The sequence below is a fragment of the Lathamus discolor genome, chromosome 13 (genome assembly GCF_037157495.1).
Source record: "Lathamus discolor isolate bLatDis1 chromosome 13, bLatDis1.hap1, whole genome shotgun sequence".
Lineage (NCBI taxonomy): Eukaryota > Metazoa > Chordata > Aves > Psittaciformes > Psittacidae > Lathamus > Lathamus discolor.
The window spans coordinates 11954110-11974894 of NC_088896.1; the positions used below are offsets into that span (position 1 = coordinate 11954110).

General features: G+C 66.5%; 1 protein-coding gene across 5 annotated transcripts; it reads left to right on the plus strand.

Moving 5' to 3' along the window:
- The first annotated feature begins 1446 nt into the window (after window positions 1-1446).
- On the plus strand, window positions 1447-20428 carry AATK (apoptosis associated tyrosine kinase). Of its 5 annotated transcripts, none has more exons than XM_065693961.1 (14): window positions 1447-1578; window positions 11299-11432; window positions 12421-12607; window positions 13380-13459; window positions 13554-13672; window positions 14143-14230; window positions 14396-14529; window positions 15189-15273; window positions 15582-15703; window positions 15845-15994; window positions 16079-19205; window positions 19341-19488; window positions 19576-19803; window positions 19958-20428. In XM_065693961.1, the coding sequence occupies exons 1-14, from the start codon at window positions 1497-1499 to the stop codon at window positions 19984-19986; spliced, it is 4713 nt and encodes a 1570-aa protein (XP_065550033.1). In that variant the 5' UTR covers window positions 1447-1496; the 3' UTR covers window positions 19987-20428. The 5 variants fall into 5 exon arrangements, with proteins under 5 accessions (XP_065550033.1, XP_065550035.1, XP_065550030.1 ...); XM_065693963.1 differs by having other exon boundaries at window positions 12466-12607; XM_065693958.1 differs by having other exon boundaries at window positions 19341-19803.
- Window positions 20429-20785: the final 357 nt, after the last annotated feature.

Consider the following 20785-nt stretch of genomic DNA (forward strand, 5'->3'; position numbering starts at 1 on the left):
TGCTGCCTCAGGGGGGGCACCCTGCCACCCCCAGCCACAATAGCCGGGTCCTTTCATCCCTTCCCACTCACCAAAGCCACCACTGCCCCTGGCCGGCATCAGGAAGGCCTCGAGCGCATCCTCCTCCCGCAGCCAGGACCGGCTGCATGTGCTGAAGGTGGTCGGTTGGATGGGTGCTGGTGTGGGCTCTGCGCAGCCACCCAGGCTCACCGTGACTCAGCCGGTGCCAGCTCAGCCACATGAGGAGCGGGGCTTGGCTGTGCCGATGCCACCGCAGCTCCAAGAGAGCCCAGATCCACCCGCAGTGTGCAGGCACCGTGCCGGGGCAGTGCCACGTTCACTTGGCTGCTTTGGGTGCTGGGAAGGGTCGGAGCTGCTCTGGAGCAGGGAAATATGGAGGTTTGGGAGAAGGAAGCTGGCTCCGGCTGCCGGGAACGTGTTTATTCTCCCAGCAGCCTGTAATTCTTCCAGGCCTGTGTCTATTTGCGGCAACGTGACATGTGCCGCGTGGTGTTCCCTGCGAGCTTCAGCTCTGCTGAAAAATTAATCGTGTACACAGAAATTTGGCTTTCAATACGGAATCCCACCGTGGGGAAGGCGAACCCGGGGCCGAGAGCTGAACCCTTGGCCTGGCTGTCTTGCAGCGGCAGCTCCCAGATGGGGTCCAAGGGATGGGGATGGGAAGGGACCGTCCCAGGGATGGGGATGGGGTGGGCCCATCCCAGTGTGACCCCGCAGCTTGGCTGGGGTGTCTCCTGGGGGTTTGGTCTTTAGAGCACCCTGGATCTGGAGGGTGCAGTCCCATGTGCCGGGGCTGGGGCGTCGAGCACACGAGGCCGGGCTGTGTGGTCCCGCATAGTCCATGGGCTCCCAGGGCCGGACTTGGGGGCTGAAGCGCAGTGGTGGGGATGAGGGGTGCCCACCTGGGACGTGGGGTCTGAGGGTGGGGTGTGCGGGACTGTGCTGGGGCTGTTTGGGGGGCAGAGCTGCTCCTCCCGTCCCCGGTACTGTCACTGGGTCCCATCCAGCTCCAGCCGTCCCCTGCCTCTGGTGCCATCACTGGGTCCCGTCCGGCCCCACCGCTGGATGCTTCTGTCCCCGGTACCCTCACTGGGTCCCATCCCGAGCCCCAGCCCCAGTCCCGGGGCGGGTCAGCACCGGAACAGCTCCGCGGGGCCGGGCGGGGAGCACCCCTCGGGGGTCCCGGCTCCACTCCAGGGTCCCGGTGCCGTTGCGGGGGTCCCGTTGGGCTCCGTGAGCCGGCGGAGGGGGGGGGGGGGCGGGTCCCGGTGCGGGTCCCGGGGCTGCGGCTCCGCCACCTGCCGCCCCCGCCCTCCCCATCCCGCTGCTCGGCGGCGGCGCGGCCCCTCCCCGGGGCACGGGGCGCGGGGCCGCCGCGGCCGCCATGGAGGAGGAGCCGCCGCCGCCGCCGCCGCCGTGCCCAGCGCGGGGCCAGCGGCAGCCGGCGGCCGTGAGGCTCCCGCCGCCGCCGCGCCATGGGCCGCCTCGCCGCCGCCGCTGCCATGTCGGCCGCGTTCCTCAGCCCCAGCCTCGCCTTCAGCTCCCACTTCGACCCCGGTGAGTGCCGCGGCACCGGCGCCGCCCGGTATCGCCCCCCTTGCACCGGCCCCGGGGACCCTCCCGCTGCCCCCGGGGGTCCCTCCCGGGCACCCCCCGGCTCCCCGCTCCGCTGCCCCTCGCGCTCCTCGCCGTGCATTGCGGCTTTCGGGGCGCCCGGCTCCCGCCCGCCGCGGTGCCAGCTCGGTGCGGCGGCGGGACCCCCGGTTCCGCGGGGCTGGGGGGCGCGGAGGAATCCCGGGGGGGCTGCGCTGCCTCTGAAGGCATCTCCGGAGCGGGAACGGGATAACAACAAAGGGAATAATGGGGACGGCGAGAGGGGGGGGGGGGTGCGCGGCGGGCTGGGGGTCACCCCTTGGGCTGGGGGAGCCGTCGGGGCTCGGCGGGGGGCCGGGGCCGGCTGTTTCGGGGTGCACATTACATAAGGTGCCGTGCTACGGCCGCGGCGCGGCTGCGGGAAGATGCTGCAGGCGCGGAGCGGAGCAGGGGCTGGCTTTTGTGTGCGCGTGTTTTGGGGCTGCTGCAGCCGCAGCCTCGCCTCTGCCCCTGCCCCGCGTCCCTCCCGGTCAGCGGCGCAGGGCGCCGTGTGAGCCCCCCGCCGTGGCAGCGGCCGGTGGGGCTGGCGGGGACCTCGGCACCGGCCCCTTTGTTTACCGAACCGCACGTCGGGGTCCCAGCGCCGGGACCGCGGCTCCCACCGCCGCCTCCAGCGCCGCAGAGGAGGCCGAGCGGTGCCGGTGCCGGTGCCGGAGGCTCCGGGGGCCGGTGCCGGGCTCCCGCACCGCTCCCAGCCGCGCTTCTGGTTGTGCTTCCCTCGCAGCACGCTGCTGCCCCGGCTCTGGCGCTGCGGACGGGATGAATCCGTGGAGGGATTTAATAATGAGCCACGCTAGGACTCACCAAACCGCGTCCCCGTTGCCAGAGACTTTGTCCCCAGCCCGCTCGGCATCGATTGCTGTTCGGGAGGAAACCTCTTTATTTGCATCTCAAATGCGGTAGCGCTGGAACGGAGCCGCGTTCACCCTCCTCAGCCTCTGGCGTGGTTTTTCTCTGGGTTTTGGTGAGGTGCCCCATTTGCCATCCCGATCCCATCGACCGGGCGGTTTTGGTTGAAGCATCCTCCTCAAGGTTTCCATCACCACATAGCCGGGTCAGGGCTCAGCCGCCGCCGTGCGCTGCCCCTCTCGGTTGCTGGCAGGGACAGGAATGAAAGGGGGGAGCAAACCGTGCTCCCTGTTTCATGGCTTTGTTGATTCCGACCGTTTGGCAGCACCTCCTGCCTGCGCCAGCCCAGCTTTCCTGGGGCTTGCTTGTGCCAGTGGAAGAGGGGGAAGCGTTCGCAGGGCATGGTGGCACCGTGGCACTGCAGCTGGGCAACGGGATGGGCCCAGGGGCTCCAGTGGTGCCAGATGGAGCAGAGATGCTCCCAGCACATGTTCCCACATTCCCACGTTGGGTCAGGCCATGGGCTGAGGCAGCAGCAGGGAATGGTGGCAGTGGCGTCATTTGGATGGAGACGCCAAGGTGATCTGTGCTCTGGCCTCACCTTGTGCTTGTTTGTCAGACATGCCCATGCCGGGCTGTGCCGGCTGCCTGGGCTGGGATGTGCCATGCAGGGGGACGGATGCATTCAGTCCTGATGCTGGGGCCTATGGGAGGGATCCCAGCCAGGCAGCCTCATGGCTCCCATCTTGCTGTGTGGATCCACAGATGCTCCCACATGGTGCGTGAAATGCCAGAGCCACTGGTGGAGCCCCACCGGCGAGCGGCACCACCACACTGCCCACCCCAACCCATAGCCTGGATCTCTGAGGCTTTCAGTGGGAGATGGATGCTCGTTCCCTGCCCTGGAAGCGCCGTGACCCATTGCAGCCCAGCTGAGCAGCCACTGCTTGGAGACGCCAGTAAGCGCCACGATCCCGGTGTCACGCAGGTGCGCAAGGCTTTGCTCTGGGGTCAACAGCACCCTATCCCCTTGCAGTGAAGCCGATGGCAGCTGCTTGGGGACACAAGCAAGGGGAAAGGGCTGCTCCCCTGCTTGCCTGCTGCCTGCCCCAGCTGCCCCCCCTGCTCCCAGCCTGCACTTCCCCATCAGACCCAGGACTGCTTTTTGATACCATGAGGAACATCCTCTTTCCCTCACCTATTTCTTCTCCCCGTTTTCCTCCCCTCGGCCGCCCTGGCCTTTCTGCCCACCCCATGGTGGCCGTTGAGGAGTCATTGGCTGCTGGTGGCTGCGGTGTCACCACTCCCTGCCATGGCTGTGGGTTCCTGTGCCCTGCGGTTTGAGGGTGTCATGTGCCGGGGCAGCGCAGGGCTCGAGGTGCTGGTGGGGATGGGTCCCTTCAGCCCTGTATTTGCAGTCCTGGCTGGCACATGCTGCCATCCACTGCCCCAAAGCCACATGGTGGCAACAGCTTGGTGAGTGCTGGTGCATCCAGCATCACCGTCCACTCCTGGTGTGAGGATGGGAAAGGATTTAGGGAACTGCAGTGGGAAAGGGGCTGTAGCACCCAGAAGGATCCCAGCAGCCCAAATGGGGGCCAGGTACCCCCCAGGCTCCCACCCTAGCACCAACTGTGAGAGGGTGGAAGGTGCTGCCAGGACTGGATGCAAAGGGGAGATTTGGGATAGGGAAATAGGAGGTGAAGGTGGTGGCTATGAGGAGCCATAATGCCCAGCATGGCTGGGACAGCACCGTGGCTGGTGTCCCGGAGCCTGCAGGGATGGTGCTGATGGAGCAGCCCATGGCGATGCCCCTGCCCCGGGCAATGGTGTTGGCACAGCACCACAGTGCAGCAGGGCCCTGCGCCCCGGGGGTGCCGCTTTGCTCCTGCCTTGTCCCCCGCTTCCCTCCCTCCATGTGCCGCTGCCCCCCGGCGCACACGGGCGGCTGCATTCTGCACCGGATACGGATCCCTGTCAGAGCCAATTAGGAGAAATTAATACACCGGGGCTGGAAGAGCTCCGCGCTCCAGGGGGCAGTGGGCCGGCACCCATGGGCTCCCAGCCCGGTGCTCCCAGCTCTCCATGGGACACCGTGTGCTGGAGCAGCCTGCGGGCTCTGCCACCCCGGCACCGCGTGGTGCCAGGCAGAGCAGGGCGCCGGTGCCCGCCTCGCTGTGCCACACCACCGGGGATGTGGGGCAGAAACAGCACCAACGTGCTGAGCACCAGCACATCCTTCCCACTGGCACAAGGGTCTGCATTTAGCCAGGGCCTGCCTGTGCTGGTGCCTGCAGCCAGGCAGAGTGGGTGATTTGTGCTTCCCAGGTTTTGCCTTGTCCGTGTTGCTGTGCTTCACCATCCTGGTAATTCCCTGGGCTCCAAAACCCCACAGCTCCTGCGCCCGGGTCAAAGGGGCTGTTGGGTCACTTGTCCCGTACCTGAGCCTCTTTGTACCCTGTGCTGCACCCATCAGTGAGCATGGAGGCGCCTCCAGGATGGAGGATGTGATCCTGCCGTGGCCGGTGGCCGCTCGGGACTTGGATCCCTGCAAACACCCAGGTACTCCAGAGGGACCCCGTGCGGACAGGGCTCGGCGTGGGGCTGGCGTGGAGAGGAGCTGAGCTGTGCTGACTCAGCGTGCCCGGTGGCAGGGAAATGAATCTCCTCTGGGCATTAATCCCGCTGACAGCCCGGGGAGCGTCGCTGGAGTGTGCTGTGTCGTAGGGCAAGCGCTGCCATAATAGCGCTTGCCATCGGCTGAGCTCGGAGAGCGGCTTCAGCCTGGGGGCATGGAGGGGACAGGGAGCATCCCGGGTGGTGCCAGGGCTCACAGTGGTGCTCCGAAGGATGGAGAGGACATGGAGTGGGTGTGGAAGGGTTCAGCACCGGAGGAACGGGGAGCAGGTCCAGCATTTCCTGCAGAGCCACCGTTCTGCAGCCCGGAATGAAGGCAGCGAGTGCTGGTGGGGGGGGTGTGTGTGTTCTGCTTCCCGTCCCTTCCCCTCTGCCAGCCACGGCCGGCGCCCCCCCCCCTTTGCAGCAGCCGTGTTAAAATGGTTTGTTTTAATTACTGGAGCGAAGGAAAATTCCAGTGTAGGCAAACGCTGTAAGGGGAGCAGCGCTGCCTGCCTGGCTGGGCATGCCAGGAGTGCTCCCAGGCTCCCATCCCGGCACCGCGGGGGTCTCCCGCTGCCTCGGCAGCCCTTTGTCATTCCGAAATACCTGTGAGGTTGTGATGTGCTGCTCCCGGCAGTGGCTGCACCCCAGGGGGTGTTTGGAGCAGGGCTGAGACCGGCTCCCACCCTTGGGTCAGCCCTGCCGTCATCACTATGGCAAAGCAGGGGTTTTCTGGGCTCCCCGGTCTGTGTGATCCCATGCATATGGGAGATGGGTGCTGTGGGGCTGGCTGAGAGCAGGCGTGGTGTAAAAGGGTGCTGGGCTGGCTGGTGCTGAGCATCCCCCTTGGTTTGTGCCTGAGCATCCTGGATACTGACCCCATCTCCCTGCTGTGCCATGGAGGATGGGTCTGGGCTGATTTGGCCTCCCTGGTCTGTTGTCGGGGACACCGTGGTAGCTGCCTGTGTCTCCTGAATGCCCACCCAGTGAGTGGCACTGGTAGGGCCACGCAGGGCCCTCAGCACACGCTGCTGCTCAGGGATGGGGCCAGCCACTCTGGCTCTTGGTGCTCAAGCCAGCACCGTGGCTGCAGCAGCCATAGGGTATCCCACTGGGGCCATCTCCAGGGTCCCCTCCACACACCCAGGCAGTGTTTGGGCCCACAGGGCTGTGCCACGCCATTGGCTGCTGCCATGTGCTCGGTGATCATTGCGGCGATGATGGTGCCATCACCATGATGGTGGTGCCATCACCATGATGATGGTGCTCTGAGGTGTGGGGCAGGCGAGAGGGGAGCCCCCGGGTTTCCCCCTGGAGCAGCTCGAGGCTCGGTGCAGGGGTGGGTGCCTGACGGCAGAGCCCCTGCTGCTCCCACACCCCATATCCAGGTTGCCTCCTGCGCCCCGCTGCCCGCTCGCCCCTCACTCCGCTCCGCTCGCAGCCATTGCTGCGGTTTCATAACGCCGCCGAGCGCCTCTGATAAAAATAGGCTGCCCCGCTCGGCGCTGCCGCCGCCGCCGTTACATAAACGCCGCTGCGCCGGCAGAGAGAGACCCGGCCCGGCCGGGGCCGGTGGCAGGAGCGAGGGGCCGCGCTCCCGGGCAGCCCCGGCCGCTGGCACTGCCCCTGCATGGGCCTGGCGTGGGCACGGGACGGGTGGTGCTCCCCCCGCACGAAGGGCTGAGGGTGTTCCTGTCCCTCTTGACAGTGGGTTCGCTGTGATGCAGCCGTAGCATCCCTATTGGTGAGGGCGGCTTCACAGCCCCCGGCCCAGACCTGATCTAAAGCAAGAAAATCTGGTTTTAATAATGAATCGAATGTTGGTTTGGATGCTTTTTTTACATACCATTATTTCTCTGGATATGGAGAAGGTTGATGCGCTGGGCTGTGTTGGTTGGAATCCCTGCTCAGCAGCAGGGCAGGCGTTGATGGAGGAACTTGACTTCTTGTTTCTCATCAGGCTGACACGCTTGGTGTATGCACAACAATGATGTGGCTTGGCCTGTGCTTATTCCAGCCCTAATTTTTATTTCATCACGTTAAAAAATGATGGATGATTTTTTTTATTTATTTTCCATCTAATTATTTCTTTTTTTACTGCTAATTCATCCCAAGATGATAAAAGCAGAATTAAGAGGCAAGAATCAATCTTTTTAAACCACTTCTGCATTGGTTAAATAAGCCTGCATTAAAAAATGCGTAAGGAGAACAGATTAACAAGGCATGCATTGCATTTAAAATTAACACATCTATTAATCACCAGAGAGGTTGCCCAAATGGCTCTGGCTGTTTATGGTGGGAGAAGGGCTCCAGGGCTGGGGGCTCAGGGTGCTGCTTCTGCGTGTCCTGGTTTTGGTTGAACGCTGTGAGAAGACACGTGGCTCTTGTGGTGTTTTGGTGAAGGATGCTCTGGGTACCAGCTCTGTGCTGGGTGGCACTGGTGGGTGATGCCAGCCCTGACTCTTCTTGTGCATGTGCTCATGGTGCAGCAGCCGGGGCCATCCTGCTGCTTCCTGGTGCCTCAGTTTCCCTCTGGAGCTGCAGACAGGCTGTGAGGCGCAGCCTTGTGTTTCCGTGCTAAATGGCAGCGGATGGTTTCTTGCCGCCTGGATGCGTGTGGGTGAGCAGAGCGCTCGTCCTGTGGGGTGTAAAATTGCTTTCCTGGAAGCCGCCCATGGATTTGGGATTAACACGTTACCAGGGCTGTGTCTGTGCTGGGAGAGCTGAGCTCGCAGCTGGAGCTGCTGATGGGTCCTGTGCGTTTGGATCAGGCCCTGCTCCTTGCCTGAGCCCTGTCCCGCTCCCTGCCCAAATCCTGCCCTGCTCCCTGTCTGAATCCTGCCCAAATCCTGCTCTGCTGCCTGCCTAAATCCTGCCCTGTTCTCTGCCCAAATCCAGCTTCTCCCAGCTGGGTGCTGAAGCCTGGCCCAGGGGGCTGCACCACGGCGTGCAGGGCTAGCAGGTTGATGGAGTGGGGTGAGAGCTTTGGTGGGGTGATGAAGGGGCAGGAGGAGATGTGCAGATGGTGGTTCCAAGGCAGTGAAGCATCCGTCATTCCTGGACAGCCCTGCGAGCCCTCACCCCGAAGTGCAGCCCCTCAGTGGTCCCGGGGGCACTCACGTTGTGTGGATTACGGATGGGGAAACTGAGGCACAGGCCAGTGGCTTGCATCAGGTCCTGCAGCGAGAGGCTGGGCAGCAGGGAGTCAGGATGTGCTGAGCCCTGTGCCCTGCAGCTCTCCGCCCTGGGGCTCTCGTGTGCGCTGAGCCCGGCTGGGAGGTGCTGGGCAGCCGGTGCTCGGTGGGTGTGCAAGAGCCGGGAGCTCCCTGCCCGCTCCTGGCCCCGGGGCCGGGAGCGCGGAGCTGCCGCCGGGCTCTGCGGGAGCCCCGGCTCTTCCCTTCCGCACACGTCAGCCGCGCCGGGCTCCGTTGTCCGCCGGGAACAACGAGCGGCGGCCGCAGCATCGCCCCAGCGCGCAGAGCGGCCCAGCGCAGCCCAGCGCAGCCCAGCGCAGCCCAGCGCAGCCCAGCGTGCCATGGCCGGCGAGGCGGCCGCGACCGCCCGGCGAACGTGAGTCAGCAAAGGCACCGCTCCGGGCCCCGCTCCGCTGCCGGCGCACGGGGGTCGGCAGCGCGGGCAGCGGCGGGGCTGGGACCCCACCACGCCCGGGTTCCCAGAGCCTTCTCCCATCTCTGTCTGGAACCGGTGTTCGGGGCTGCGACCTGGGCTGGGTGCAGGCAGCGCTCTGCCAGCTCCATGGGGTGGGAGGGCAACGCGTGCCCCGCTGCATCCCGCTGCATCCTGCTGCATCCCAGTGCATCCCGCTGCATCCCGCTGCATCCCGCTGCATCCGGCATCCCTGGTCTCTCTCTGTTACCGTTCTGCTCCTGTTTTCCAGGGCTGGATGAGGGGCTGGGGTAGATGCCCATGGGGGCTGGAGCTGTGGCCTCACGGGTGCCACCAAACCCCACAGAGCTGGCTGGGGTGATGGGTTGGTGTCGCTGCCAGTTCATCCTGGCCCTACTGCTGGGCTGGCCCTGGATGCTGGGGGCTGCCTGGGTGATGCAGCAGTTCCTGCTGGCCAGGCTGGAGCGTGCACTGAGCTGGCAGTTCTCAGCCTGACCCCATCCACAGGGTGAGGCTGAAGAGTCCTACGGGACCCCCATGGCTGGGGCAAGGAGTTCATGATGGTGCCAAGAGCCAGGGCCAAAGGAGGGCAGAGCCTCAGGGTGGGATGTGGGACGTGGTGGGGCCCCCAGCTTCTATTGATAGCTCTGGGGTCCTGTCGTGGTTTAAACCATGGCATGCAGCCACCCTGCTCCCTGTGCCCCGGTGCTTTTGCAGCCGCTGCTGCAGGTGCATTCGACCTGGTTTTGGGAGCATTTGGCCTCTGAAATGATGTCACGCTTTCCATCCCACGCTGAATGCCTGCGCTATGGTTACGGGAAGGGCAGCACTTGCTTTGCTCAGGCAGCAGGATGGTGATGGTGGGTCATGGTGATGGTGGTGCCCCTGTGCCGGTGTGACAACCAGCCCAGCCTGGGCTGCTCATGGTGCCCAGGTTGTGGCTGTGCAGGTGGGGAAACTGAGGCAGGACCAGCCTGACCACACTGGCCCGCTGGTTTGGAGAGTGGTTCGTTTGCTCCGGTTCCTGAGCCGCGGCCGAGGGGCGGCTCAGCCAATGGTCCCTGCTGGCAAAGCCGTTGTTGCCGCGCTCTGCTCCCTGTCGATGTTCAAAAGGCTCTTTTCAGTGAGTCATTTTCTCTTTTGCTGTCCCACTATCCAGGGAAAATGGTGACGTTCTCGGTACAGAGTGTGTTCACCATGGAAACCAGCTGAAAGGAGGGGGAACGCCACCCCCTGCTCCTCCCAGGTTCGGCTTTGCATCCATGAGCCTTAGAAGATGGCTCTTGAGCTCCTTTGCAAGCACCAGCAAAGAGTCTGGTGTGGTTTGGGCTTTGCTAAAGCACACAGGGCCTGTGCATCCGCTCGTTGCCGTACCGGGAGCCAGGGTGCTCCATGCCCATGCCGTGCGGTGCCGGGCAGTGCCTGGGAGCAGCTGTGAGCTGCCAGCTCCCACCGGGACCTTCCCGAGACCTCTGTGCCCTTCAGGTGCCGTTCCAAGGGCACACGGGAGCCGGCAGCACGGTGACGGTGGTGGTAGAGGGGCAGCGTGGTTGGTGGTGGGGCGATGCCCCATGGTCCATGCACGGGAGCTGTGTGTGCACCATGAGCATCCCTGCGGGGCTGGGGAGGGACTGCGGTGCTGGATGGGGATTTGGGCAGGAGGTTTGGCTGAACCATGGAGTGGCTTGGGGCAGGGCACCCATTCGGTCCATGATGTCCTGTGAGGATGGCACCATGGGGCTGCGTGCGGGTCCCCGGCAATGCCAGCTCCATTGGCAGCACCGTGGCCACCGGCTTCCTCCCACCACAATCACACTGGTTGTTCGGGCAGGCTCTGGGCAGAATAGTAATGTGGCAGCTGCAGCCGCGGCGGGGCCTGGTGGGGACGGGCAGCAGGGCCGCGGCTGCCACCACCGTCACTGCCACCCAAGAGGACACGGCGAGGGCTGCAGTGGGGTGATGGGTGCTTGCATTTGAGGTGTGCTGGTGCCTGGAGGATGTGGTGAGCAGCTGGAGCAGCCATGTCCCCATCCTTGTGCCCCATGGAATGGAGCTGGTGTGGGGCTCAGGGCAGGAGCGGTGGTTTGCCCAGTGGTGTTTGCATGCGGGATGGAGAAGGGCAGAGGCAGAGCTGCTGGTGTCAGTGGGAGCAGGATCTGTCCCATGCCAGGGGGTCTCCAGCAGACCCTTCCCCTGGCGGATCTTATCTGCAGGCTCCATAGATGGGATGGGGCAGGAGCTGGCTCTGCCTGGGTGCTGGGGACCAGCTTCCCATCCTCCTGCTGCCGCAGGTGCAGCATCCATCCTGCCTCGGGAAGCTGTGTCCCACTCCATGCAGGGTTCTGACTCAGCTCTGGGGTCCCTCCTGGACTCCCCAGCCATCCTGGCCTTGAGCTGGGACAGCAATAGGGAACAGTGGTGCTGGGAGCCCCACTTCCCCCAATGTGCCCCAAAGCATCCTGTGACCCCCCAGGCCTCCCGGCACAGCCTCATTGCTCCCCGGTCCCCTCTTCTCCCCTGTCCCTGCAGACGGCACCCCCCTTAGCGAGCTCTCCTGGTCCTCCTCGCTGGCCGTCGTGGCTGTTTCCTTCTCGGGGCTCTTCACCTTCATCTTCCTCATGTTGGCCTGCCTGTGCTGCAAGAAGGGGGACATCGGCTTCAAGGTGAGCTGGGACACGGGGACGTGGGGATCAGGGGTGTCCACAGGCCAGGCTTGTCCTGGGGCCAGGGGGCTTCTGGGAGCCGTCAAAGGATAGAGGTGCCCAAAGGCTCTCAGTGCTGCTGCTGGGGCCAGTCCCAGTGCCAGTGCAGGATGTGTCCCAGCTCAGGATAGCATTGCTCAGGGGGAGCTCAGCACCCCCCTGCCTGCTGAGTGCTGCCAGGGCTCAGCATCACTGTGGACCATATCCTGACCCAGCCAGAATCCCCACTCCGCAGAGCATGGATGCTGCGGGGCTCATCATCACTTGGGGGTCGTTTTGTGACACAGGGATGCTCCCCACTCTGCAGTGCCTGCGTCTATGGGGCTCAGCATCTCCGCAGACCCAGTCCTGACCCATGCATGCTCCGTGCTGCATGTGGGGCCAGGCCATGGCATGGTTAAGGGCCGCGTGGTCCCACCCGCACGCCCCGGGGGTGGAGGCTCCCTGACCTCACAGGCACAGAATGTGCCGAAGAAACGGTTTTTCCCTAATTGCTGGGATTTTTGTGGAGGCTTCGCGGCGCCCGGGCAGGAGGGGGTCAGCGGGGGGGGAGCTCGCTGGGGCCCTTGTGTAACTGTCCCACACCAGCCGCAGCACTTCGCCGTGCTGGAGGGGAACAATGAGCCGCTCGTGCCCCCGCACTGGTTATATAGGGGCCGGTGTCCGGTGCATCGCGGTGCATGGCACACCGCGGTGCCGGCGAGCTTGGCAGCACCATGAGGCAGGGCTGGGCCGGGCGAGATGCTCACCATCGCTTACCTGCTCGCCCGGGCGGCTCTCGGGTGCCGGCGGCTGGCTGGGTGGCACAGCCAGGTAACGCGACGGGGCGGTGGGGGCCTGCCCCACGGCGGCTGTGCCATGGGGGTGCAGGCAGGGCTGCGTGCTGCAGGGGGGGATGCGGGTGAGGGGGCAGGGGGCAGGCTGGGCGGTGGGGAGCCCGCAGGGTCAGTTGTCTCTGCTCGGGGGCTGCCCCCCTGCGCACCCCCCGGACCAGGAGTTTGAGAACGCCGAGGGGGACGACTTCGTGACGGAGCTCTCGGCCCAGGGCTCGCCTGCCCCCCAGCATGGCCCCGAGGTCTACGTCCTGCCCCTCACCAAGGTCTCCCTGCCCATGGCCAAGCAGCCAGGGCGCTCAGGTAAGCCGGGTCTGGGGCAGGACCCCCGTGTGGGCAGTGGGGTGAGGTGGGGTCCCCCCTGCTAAGGACAGGTAGCTCCGGTGGAACAGGAGCATCTCTTGGGTAGGGGACAGGCAGTTGAGGGGCGCGTTGCCGCTGTCCCTCAGTGCAAGGCTCTGCAGTAGCCTGTCCCCAGCCCCATGCATGGCACCGGGATGTACCCCACTGCGGTGGGATGGGGAACATGGGGGCCCCGAACTGGGGCACTGGCGAGTCCCAGTCCCATGTAAACAAGCCCACGAGTGGGAGAGGAATGTGGGGGTTCCTGGCCATGGTCCCCTCCCTCCCAGTGTCACGCCCCAGCCTGGAGAATGGCAGCAGTGTGGTGGAGCCCAACAATGGCCCCATTGCTGCCCGCCCTTGGCATGGGTGCCCAAGGGGCAGGACCTGCACCGGAGGGGGGGAGCTTGGAAGGGGGTAAATGCCAGAGCTCCAGCTGGGCTTGGCTTTGCTTTCCCTGGTCCCCAGGGAGGAGAAGGGGCCACCCGGTGTGGGGCCACTGGTACCCCGTGTTCCGCAGTGGCTGTGGGGTGATGCCTGGACAGGAGGATGCTCTGGCTGCGGGGTGCCTGGGGATGGCTGCTCCGGAGCAGCCCGGGGCAGTGCAGGGCCTGGCACCGGGTGGCACGGTGGGGACGGCAGCGTTCGGAGGGCACCGGCGGGTAATGCACGATGGCGGGCGGGCGGGCGCAGGGCGCGGGGCGCGCGGGCAGCTGGATGTGCTCCGTTACAGTGCAGCTCCTCAAGTCGGCGGACCTGGGGCGGCAGAGCCTGCTCTACCTGAAGGAGATCGGGCACGGCTGGTTCGGCAAGGTGAGCGTCAGGGCAGGGTGCCCTGGGACACCCCCGCTCCGCAGGAAGGGGCTCGGGGTGAGGATGGACGGGACGAGCCTGTCCCTCACCTCAGGTGTTCCTGGGCGAGGTGAACTCAGGCATCAGCAGCACTCAGGTGGTGGTGAAGGAGCTGAAGGCGAGCGCCAGCGTGCAGGACCAGATGCAGTTCCTGGAGGAAGCGCAGCCCTACAGGTACATGTGGGGTCACTGCGGTGCTGCTGCTGTTGGATGGTGCCTGGTCCACCCCACGCCATGTCTGGCTGCTGGGCAGAGCCATGGCTGCCCCATGGAGGTGCCTGGCCGAGCTCTTTGGGCAGCACAGCTCTGTCCCAGCCCCACCACCTCTGCCTGGGCTCACTGCTGCAGGACAAGGGCTGTTGGCTGCGGTGTGGGGGCTGCGGTGAGGTCATGGCAGAGCAGGACCGGGAGCGGGGCGGGGGGGTTGCGGAGCTGCTCCCTGCTCCGCAGAGCTGAACAAATGTCCCTTTGTGGTGTGTTCTGGGGCGCCGGGACACGCTGGTACCCGCTCCCGGCACTCCCGGCAGCCCCCGCGCTGGTCCCGAGCATGAGGAGGCAGGGAGATGGTTCCCTGAGGGCTGCTGCTGGCCCCTCACCATAGCCAGCACGATGCTGACACATCCCCATTGCTCTGCCCCACACAGGGCCCTCCAGCACACCAACCTGCTGCAGTGCCTGGCCCAGTGTGCCGAGGTCACCCCATACCTGCTGGTGATGGAGTTCTGCCCACTGGTGAGTGCCACGGGTCCCCCTGTGTCCTGTCCCATTCCCCCAGGTGCTGCTGCGGGGCAGGGTCATGGGGTACCGGGGGTATTGCAGGGCTGCAGGCAGGGTGTGCAGCATCGCTGTGCCCTGCCGAGCCCACGGTGTGATGGTGATGGTGGCTGTGCTTTGCAGGGTGACTTAAAGGGGTACCTGCGGAGCTGCCGGGGGGCTGAAGCCATGACCCCGGACCTGCTGACCCTGCAGAGGATGGCGTGTGAGGTGGCCTGTGGTGTCCTGCACCTGCACAGGAACAACTACATCCACAGGTAGGCTGGCCTGGTGCCCCCCTTCCTGGGAGGAATCAGAGGGTCCGGACCCGTGGGGTACCCAGGACACCATCGCTCCCGCCCCATTGCTGCTCCTCCCGCCCAACAATATCCTGGTGCTGAGTGAGTTGCAGATGGAGACTCCAGCATCAGTGATTTTGTTGAGGAGGGGGTGCACTGACATCGGGGGCCACCGGAACTTCCCCAGCCACCAGGCTCTGCGGGTGGGCCCCTGCCAGGGTGCCCAGTGCTGTGGCTGGGGGGACGGGGAGTCCCTGGCTGTGCCAGAGAGGGACGTCCCTGTGGGCATCCCGGCTTCCGTGGATCTTGCCGCACCGGTGCCGCACTGGGGATCTCATGTGTGCCGCCGGGAGCCCGGCTCCGTGCCAGGGCTCACATTGCCTGGGGACACCCGCTTTCTGCTTGGCTCAGCGCGTGATGGATGGATGGACGGACGGATGGAGATGCAGCTGGAGCTGCGCAGGCATTCCTGCTGTGCATTTGGTGGCTGGTTATCGGCACACCCAGGGTTGGGCGGTGAATCCCGCCACTGCACACCCATCCTGCTGCCACCACCAGCACACTGGTGGGGTCCCCGGGCAGTGGGTACCCCCCTGTCCCCCATGGCAGCGGTGACAGCACTGGGGTTTGCTTGGCAGCGACCTGGCTCTGCGGAACTGCCTGCTCACCGCAGACCTGACCGTCAAGATCGGAGACTACGGGCTCTCGCACTGCAAGTACAAAGTAAGGCTGGTTTGGGGAAGGGAAGGGGCTGGGGGCTGCCTGCTGGGACCCAGCACACATCCACACACATGAAGATGAGGGGGAGCAGGCAGAGGGAGGAAGGATGTGACGGGAGGCAGGAAGGAGGGATGGGTGCCAGGAGGAGCAGAGGAAGGGGCTCAGGACTGGCTTGGAGGTACCATGGTGGGGATCAGGCACTTGGGGTGGCTGGGGGTGGGTGGCTGGGGCAGCTCTTGCCGCGGTGTGGCCGGTCCCTGAACGCGTAGGTTTGACGTTCTCTTCTCGTACTGACCCTGCATACTTGGCAGGACGACTACTTCGTGACGGCCGACCAGCTGTGGGTGCCGCTGCGCTGGATCGCACCCGAGCTCATCGACGAGGTGCACGGCAACCTGCTCATCGTGGACCAGACCAAGGCCAGCAACGTCTGGTGAGCGGGGCCTGGCGGGGCAGAGGGAGGCGGCTGGCATGGGGGACATGGGGCGCGTTGGGGCGGATGGGTTTGGGGCCACCATCTGGGAGCACTGGGGGGGGGGGTCCCGGTGTCCCCAGCATCCTGCCCTGCCCGCAGGTCGCTGGGTGTCACCATCTGGGAGCTGTTTGAGCTGGGCAGCCAGCCCTACCACCACTACTCTGACCGGCAAGTGCTCGCCTACGCCATCAAGGAGCAGCAGCTCAAGCTGCCCAAGCCCCAGCTGAAGCTCTCGCTGTCGGAGCGCTGGTGAGGCCGCATCCTGCCCCTTCCCTCTCCTCGTCCCCCGGCGGGCGCGGGGCCGGGGCTGACGCTGGCCCCTCGCTGCGGCAGGTACGAGGTGATGCAGTTCTGCTGGCTGCAGCCGGAGCAGCGCCCCACGGCAGAGGAGGTCCATCTGCTGCTCTCCTACCTCTGCGCCAAAGGGGCGACGGAAGCCGAGGAGGAGTTCGAGAAGCGCTGGAACTCCATGAAGCCCAACGGCAGCTCCAGCGCCAGCCACCACGGCCCCGAGCTCTCCTCCTTCCCGCTGCTGGAGCAGTTCTCGGCCGACGGCTTCCCCTCGGACGGGGACGACATCCTCACCGTCATGGAGACCAGCCACGGCCTCAACTTCGAGTACAAGTGGGAGCACACCAAGACCGAGCACTTCCAGGCGCCCCTGGGGTCGCTGAGCCCCAGCAGCGCCGCTCGCTACCACGACCTCTACTACCCTGCCGCGACGACGGCGCGCCTGAACCTGGGGGTCTCCCCCTCGTGCTACGAGTGCAAGCCCCCGGGCTGCGCCGGGCTGCCGGCGCCCGGCGTGGTGCCCATCCTGGGCGCGCACAGCCCCTCGCTGGGCAGCGAGTACTACATCCGCATCGAGGGCCCCGGCGACGGCGGCGGCGCCGACCTGGACTACGCCGCGTGCACCTACAGCCCCGCGGGCGAGCGCGGGCCCCTGCGGCCCCCGGCCTGCTGGCGAGCACAGGGCGCCCGCAGCGGCAGCACCTACGACTCCGACAGCAGCCCCACGGTCTCCCTCAGCATGGAGCCGCTGCTGGGCCACGCGCCCGCGGGCGACGGCTCCTGGGAGTGCGCCGAGTATTACCCCTACCCCTGCGCCGGGCAGGAGCCGTCCCCCAGCCGCGGGGCCGAGGGGTACCTGCTGGAGGAGGAGCCCCCCCAGCCGGGCAGGCAGGACTGGCCCGGGCCCAGCTTCCAGCCCCGCGTCTTCACCGACCCCTTGGGGGTCTCGCCGTCAGTGACCTGCGCCTACAGCCCCGGAGGGCGCGGGGCGCTGCGGGTGGAGCCGCCGGGCGGGTGCGCGCCCGGGCAGAGCGGGGCGCGTCCGGACTGCGTGACGGTGGAGCTGGGCGAGGACAGCCCCCTGAGCCCCCCGCAGGCGCCGGGCGCCAGCCCCGCGTCCCAGCGGCACCCCTGGGCCTCCAACAGCTCCTCCAACAACAACATCGGCAGCGGGAGCCCCGCCGAGGCGGCGGCCGGGGACAGCTGGTGCTACCGCCGCATGATCACCTTCCGCGGGCTCATGGCCAAGCCGCTGGGCTCGGTGCCACGCGGCCAGCTCGGGGGGTCTCCGCCGGGACACGACTTCCGCCGCCCGTGGCAGGATCAGCCCCCCGGTACGGCCGGCGGCTCCTCCTCCCCCTGCCGCTCGCCCTCCCCGCGGCGTCAGGCCTGGCACAGCCGTGACTCATCAACCTCGGGCCGCCTGCAAGCAGCCGCGCTGGCTGGCAGCCCCGCCACAACGTGGGGCCCCGCCACGGCCCCCGCCGCCGCCGCAGGGGCCCAGCGCGATGCCCACCCGGAGGAGGGCGCGGACGGGAGCAGCCCTGCCCGCAGCCCGCCGCCCCACGCCGCGCCCGCACCGGGGCTGGAGGAGGCCGCCGCCATGGCGGGCACCGGCACCCCGAACCCCAGCCCCCCCGCGGAGCCTGGCATAGGTGGCTCCCAGCCCGCGCCCGAGGCTGCCGAGGCGCCTGCGCTGGTGCCCATGGAGGCAGCTGCCGAGAGCGCCGGGTGTGCCGCGGGCGACGCGGACCGGACACCGGACAAGACCTGCTCGAGCGCCAGCTTCCCCAGCGCGGACGAGGGCAGCGACGAGGACACGGCCGAGCTGACCTCGGGCGTCTTCACCGACTTCTCCGGGGACTACCCCGAGCGGGCCGAGGCGGCGCCGCCGTTCAAGTCCCTGCAGAAGCAGGTGGGGACGCCGGATTCCCTGGAGTCGCTGGACATCCCGTCCACGGGCAGCTCCTGCGAGGTGTGCAGCCCCACCGCCGCCTTCGCGCCCGCCGGCCAGGCCAAGGCCCTCGACAGCGGCTACGACACCGAGAACAACGAGTCCCCCGAGTTCGTGCTCAAGGAGCCCCACGAGCCGCGAGAGCCGGAGCCCTTCAGCCAGCTGGGGAAGGCAGCGCCGGGGCTGCCGGGGGGCGAGGGCGAGGGTCCGGCCCCCGAAACGCGGCTCCCCACGGCCCTCGGGGCCGAGCTGCAGAGCCTGGCTGAGAAGAACCCCTACCGCGACTCCGCGTACTTCTCCGACTACGACGCCGAGGCCGAGCGTGGCCCCAAGGATGAGGAGGACAGCGACGGGTCCCGGACCCCGGAGGCAGAGGAGGATCCCCAGTCCCCTGTTAAGGACATGGGGAGAGCCCCAGTGCCGGGAGAGGACCCGCTGCACCCCCCAGGGGCACCCGGCAGCCCCCCAGCAGCGCCCGGTGCTGCGGTGGCAGTGGACACGCCGGTGCCTGGGGGTTTGGTGGGGGACTGGCGAGGGGCAGAGGTCGGGAGCAGCCCGGTCAGCCCCACGGGGCAGGTGCCTGGCACTGAGCAGCGTCCCGCTGGCACGGGGCTGGTGCCGGGCAGCTCCCTGCGCCCCGGCGGCTCTGTGCCACACAAGACTTTCCTCTTGACCCCGGTGCCAGCAAGCCCCGGGGAGCCGGTGTCCAGCGGAGGGACCCGTGTGCCCGAGGGCATCCCCGGGCCTGGGGGAGCCGTGGTTGGGGATGAGCAGACTGTGCCCCCCGCGCCGGGGCTTGGGCACCTGGGGCTGCCCCCCGAGGGGACCGGAGCAGAGGATGCGCCGGGGGGCCCCAGCACACTGCGACTGGGGGATGAGTCACCTCCGGGCCTGTCCCCACTGAAATCCCCCCGGGAGCCGCGTCCGGCGGCCCCCGAGCGCCGCGAGGAGCCGGAGGAGGATGAGGAGGACACGGAGGACAGCGATGAGTCCGATGAGGAGCTGCGCTGCTACAACATCCAGGAGCAGAGCGACGAGAGCGAGGAGGAGCCGGCGGCCGTGCCCATCGTGGTGGCCGAGAGCCAGAGCGGCAGGAACCTGCGCAGCCTCCTCAAGATGCCCAGCCTGCTCTCCGAGGCCTTCTGCGAGGACCTGGAGCGCAAGAAGAAGGCCGTCTCCTTCTATGATGACGTTACCATCTACCTCTTCGACCAGGTAGGCGGCCGTGGGCTGGGCAGAACAGGGTGCCGGTCGTAAGCCTGTGGTGTTTTAGGGTGCCATCCTTGTCCAATGGGACCGATGGTGGGAGCCATCGCCAGGGTCTCCTCCCAATTCTCTCGCCTTGCACAGGAAAGCCCCACGAGGGAGCTGGCTGAGCAGAGCTTCCCGGAGCCCCCCCAGCCTTCGGGGCAGCCCCCCGAGAGCAGCAGCCCCCCCAGCCCCGCAGACCGGCTCGGAGCCTCAGATGACTCCTCGGACGGCAACGCCTCGGAAGAGAGTGAGTGTCTGGTGGGCAGCAGGGGTGGCCATGGGCCAGGCTGGGGCGAGCCCACAGTGGCCTCAGCCTCCTCGATCCACGTCACAGGCGGTGGCTTCGAGTGGGACGATGACTTCCCGCTCATGCCGGTGAAGCCGTCGCTGATGGCCTCGCTGACGGGGCCGCCGGCGGAGCCCGACCCGGCTGTGCCCGCGCTGGTGCCGGTGCAGAAGCAGGTCCTGCCCATCCAGTTCTCCCGGTTCACGGTCTCGCCTGCTCCGGTGTCCCGGTTCTCCATCACCCACGTCTCCGACTCGGACATGGACTCCATAGGAGGTGAGTCCTGAGCCCCTTGACACCCCTGGTACTGCAGAGACCATGGTGGGAGCTGAGTGTGGGACGCCCTGTGCCCTGTGGTCATCCTCTGAAGGGCCGGGTGTCCCATGGGATCATTGGGTCCCCCTCAACGCCACCTCTCCATTCATTGCAGGCAGCAGTGAAGATGGTGACCGGGAGTGAGCCAGCCGGGACGCTGGCACCGGCACCGGCACTGGCGCTGGCAGGGGGTGGCAGAGCACGGCGGGGCCGGGAGCGGGGGCCACGCTCCGGACTTTTTTAGGCAGATTTACTCGGAAGGAGCTCGTTTGCTGCTGCGAGCGGGAGCGGGGCCGGCCCAGGGCCAGGCGGTGGGTGACGGCCGCGCGTGCGGGTGCGGGTGGCTGCGGGTGCGTGTACAGATAGGCACATATATATATATATAGGCATATATATATATATATAAATTATAGCATTTAAAGGGTAGTGCCCTGACCTTGCTAACATTTGCGGAGTGTCCCCCCCCCAGTACAGTCCCCCCTTGGCTTCTCACCCGTGTGTGCTCCTGAGGTGGTGTTTGTCCCCGCACCCCCTGTGCCATCCCCTTGGTCTTGCACCTCACGGCGGTTTGGCTGCCCCACGGCTGCCCCACGGCTGCCCCACAGTGTTCCTGAGCGAGGGGCCACCAGCTGCTGCTGCTCGATGTCACCCTGAGTGCACCCATTCCCATCCTGGTGCTGCTGCACCAAGGGTCAATGGCTTGGGGGCCTCAGGGGGCTGGGAAGCTCCCCCCTTGCTTTTTGGGGAGCAGTCCTTAGACCCCAAGGGCTGGCAGGACCCCTGCCCCGCTGCAGTGGGGAGCGGCATGGGGAGGGCTGGTAGGGGGCTCCTGGGACCCCCGGGACCCACTGACCCCACTATTTTTGTATTTAAAGGAAAGGATACCCCCCCCCAACCACCCAAACGCACCCTCAAAACAAAACTTGCTGTTGATGAACCCACA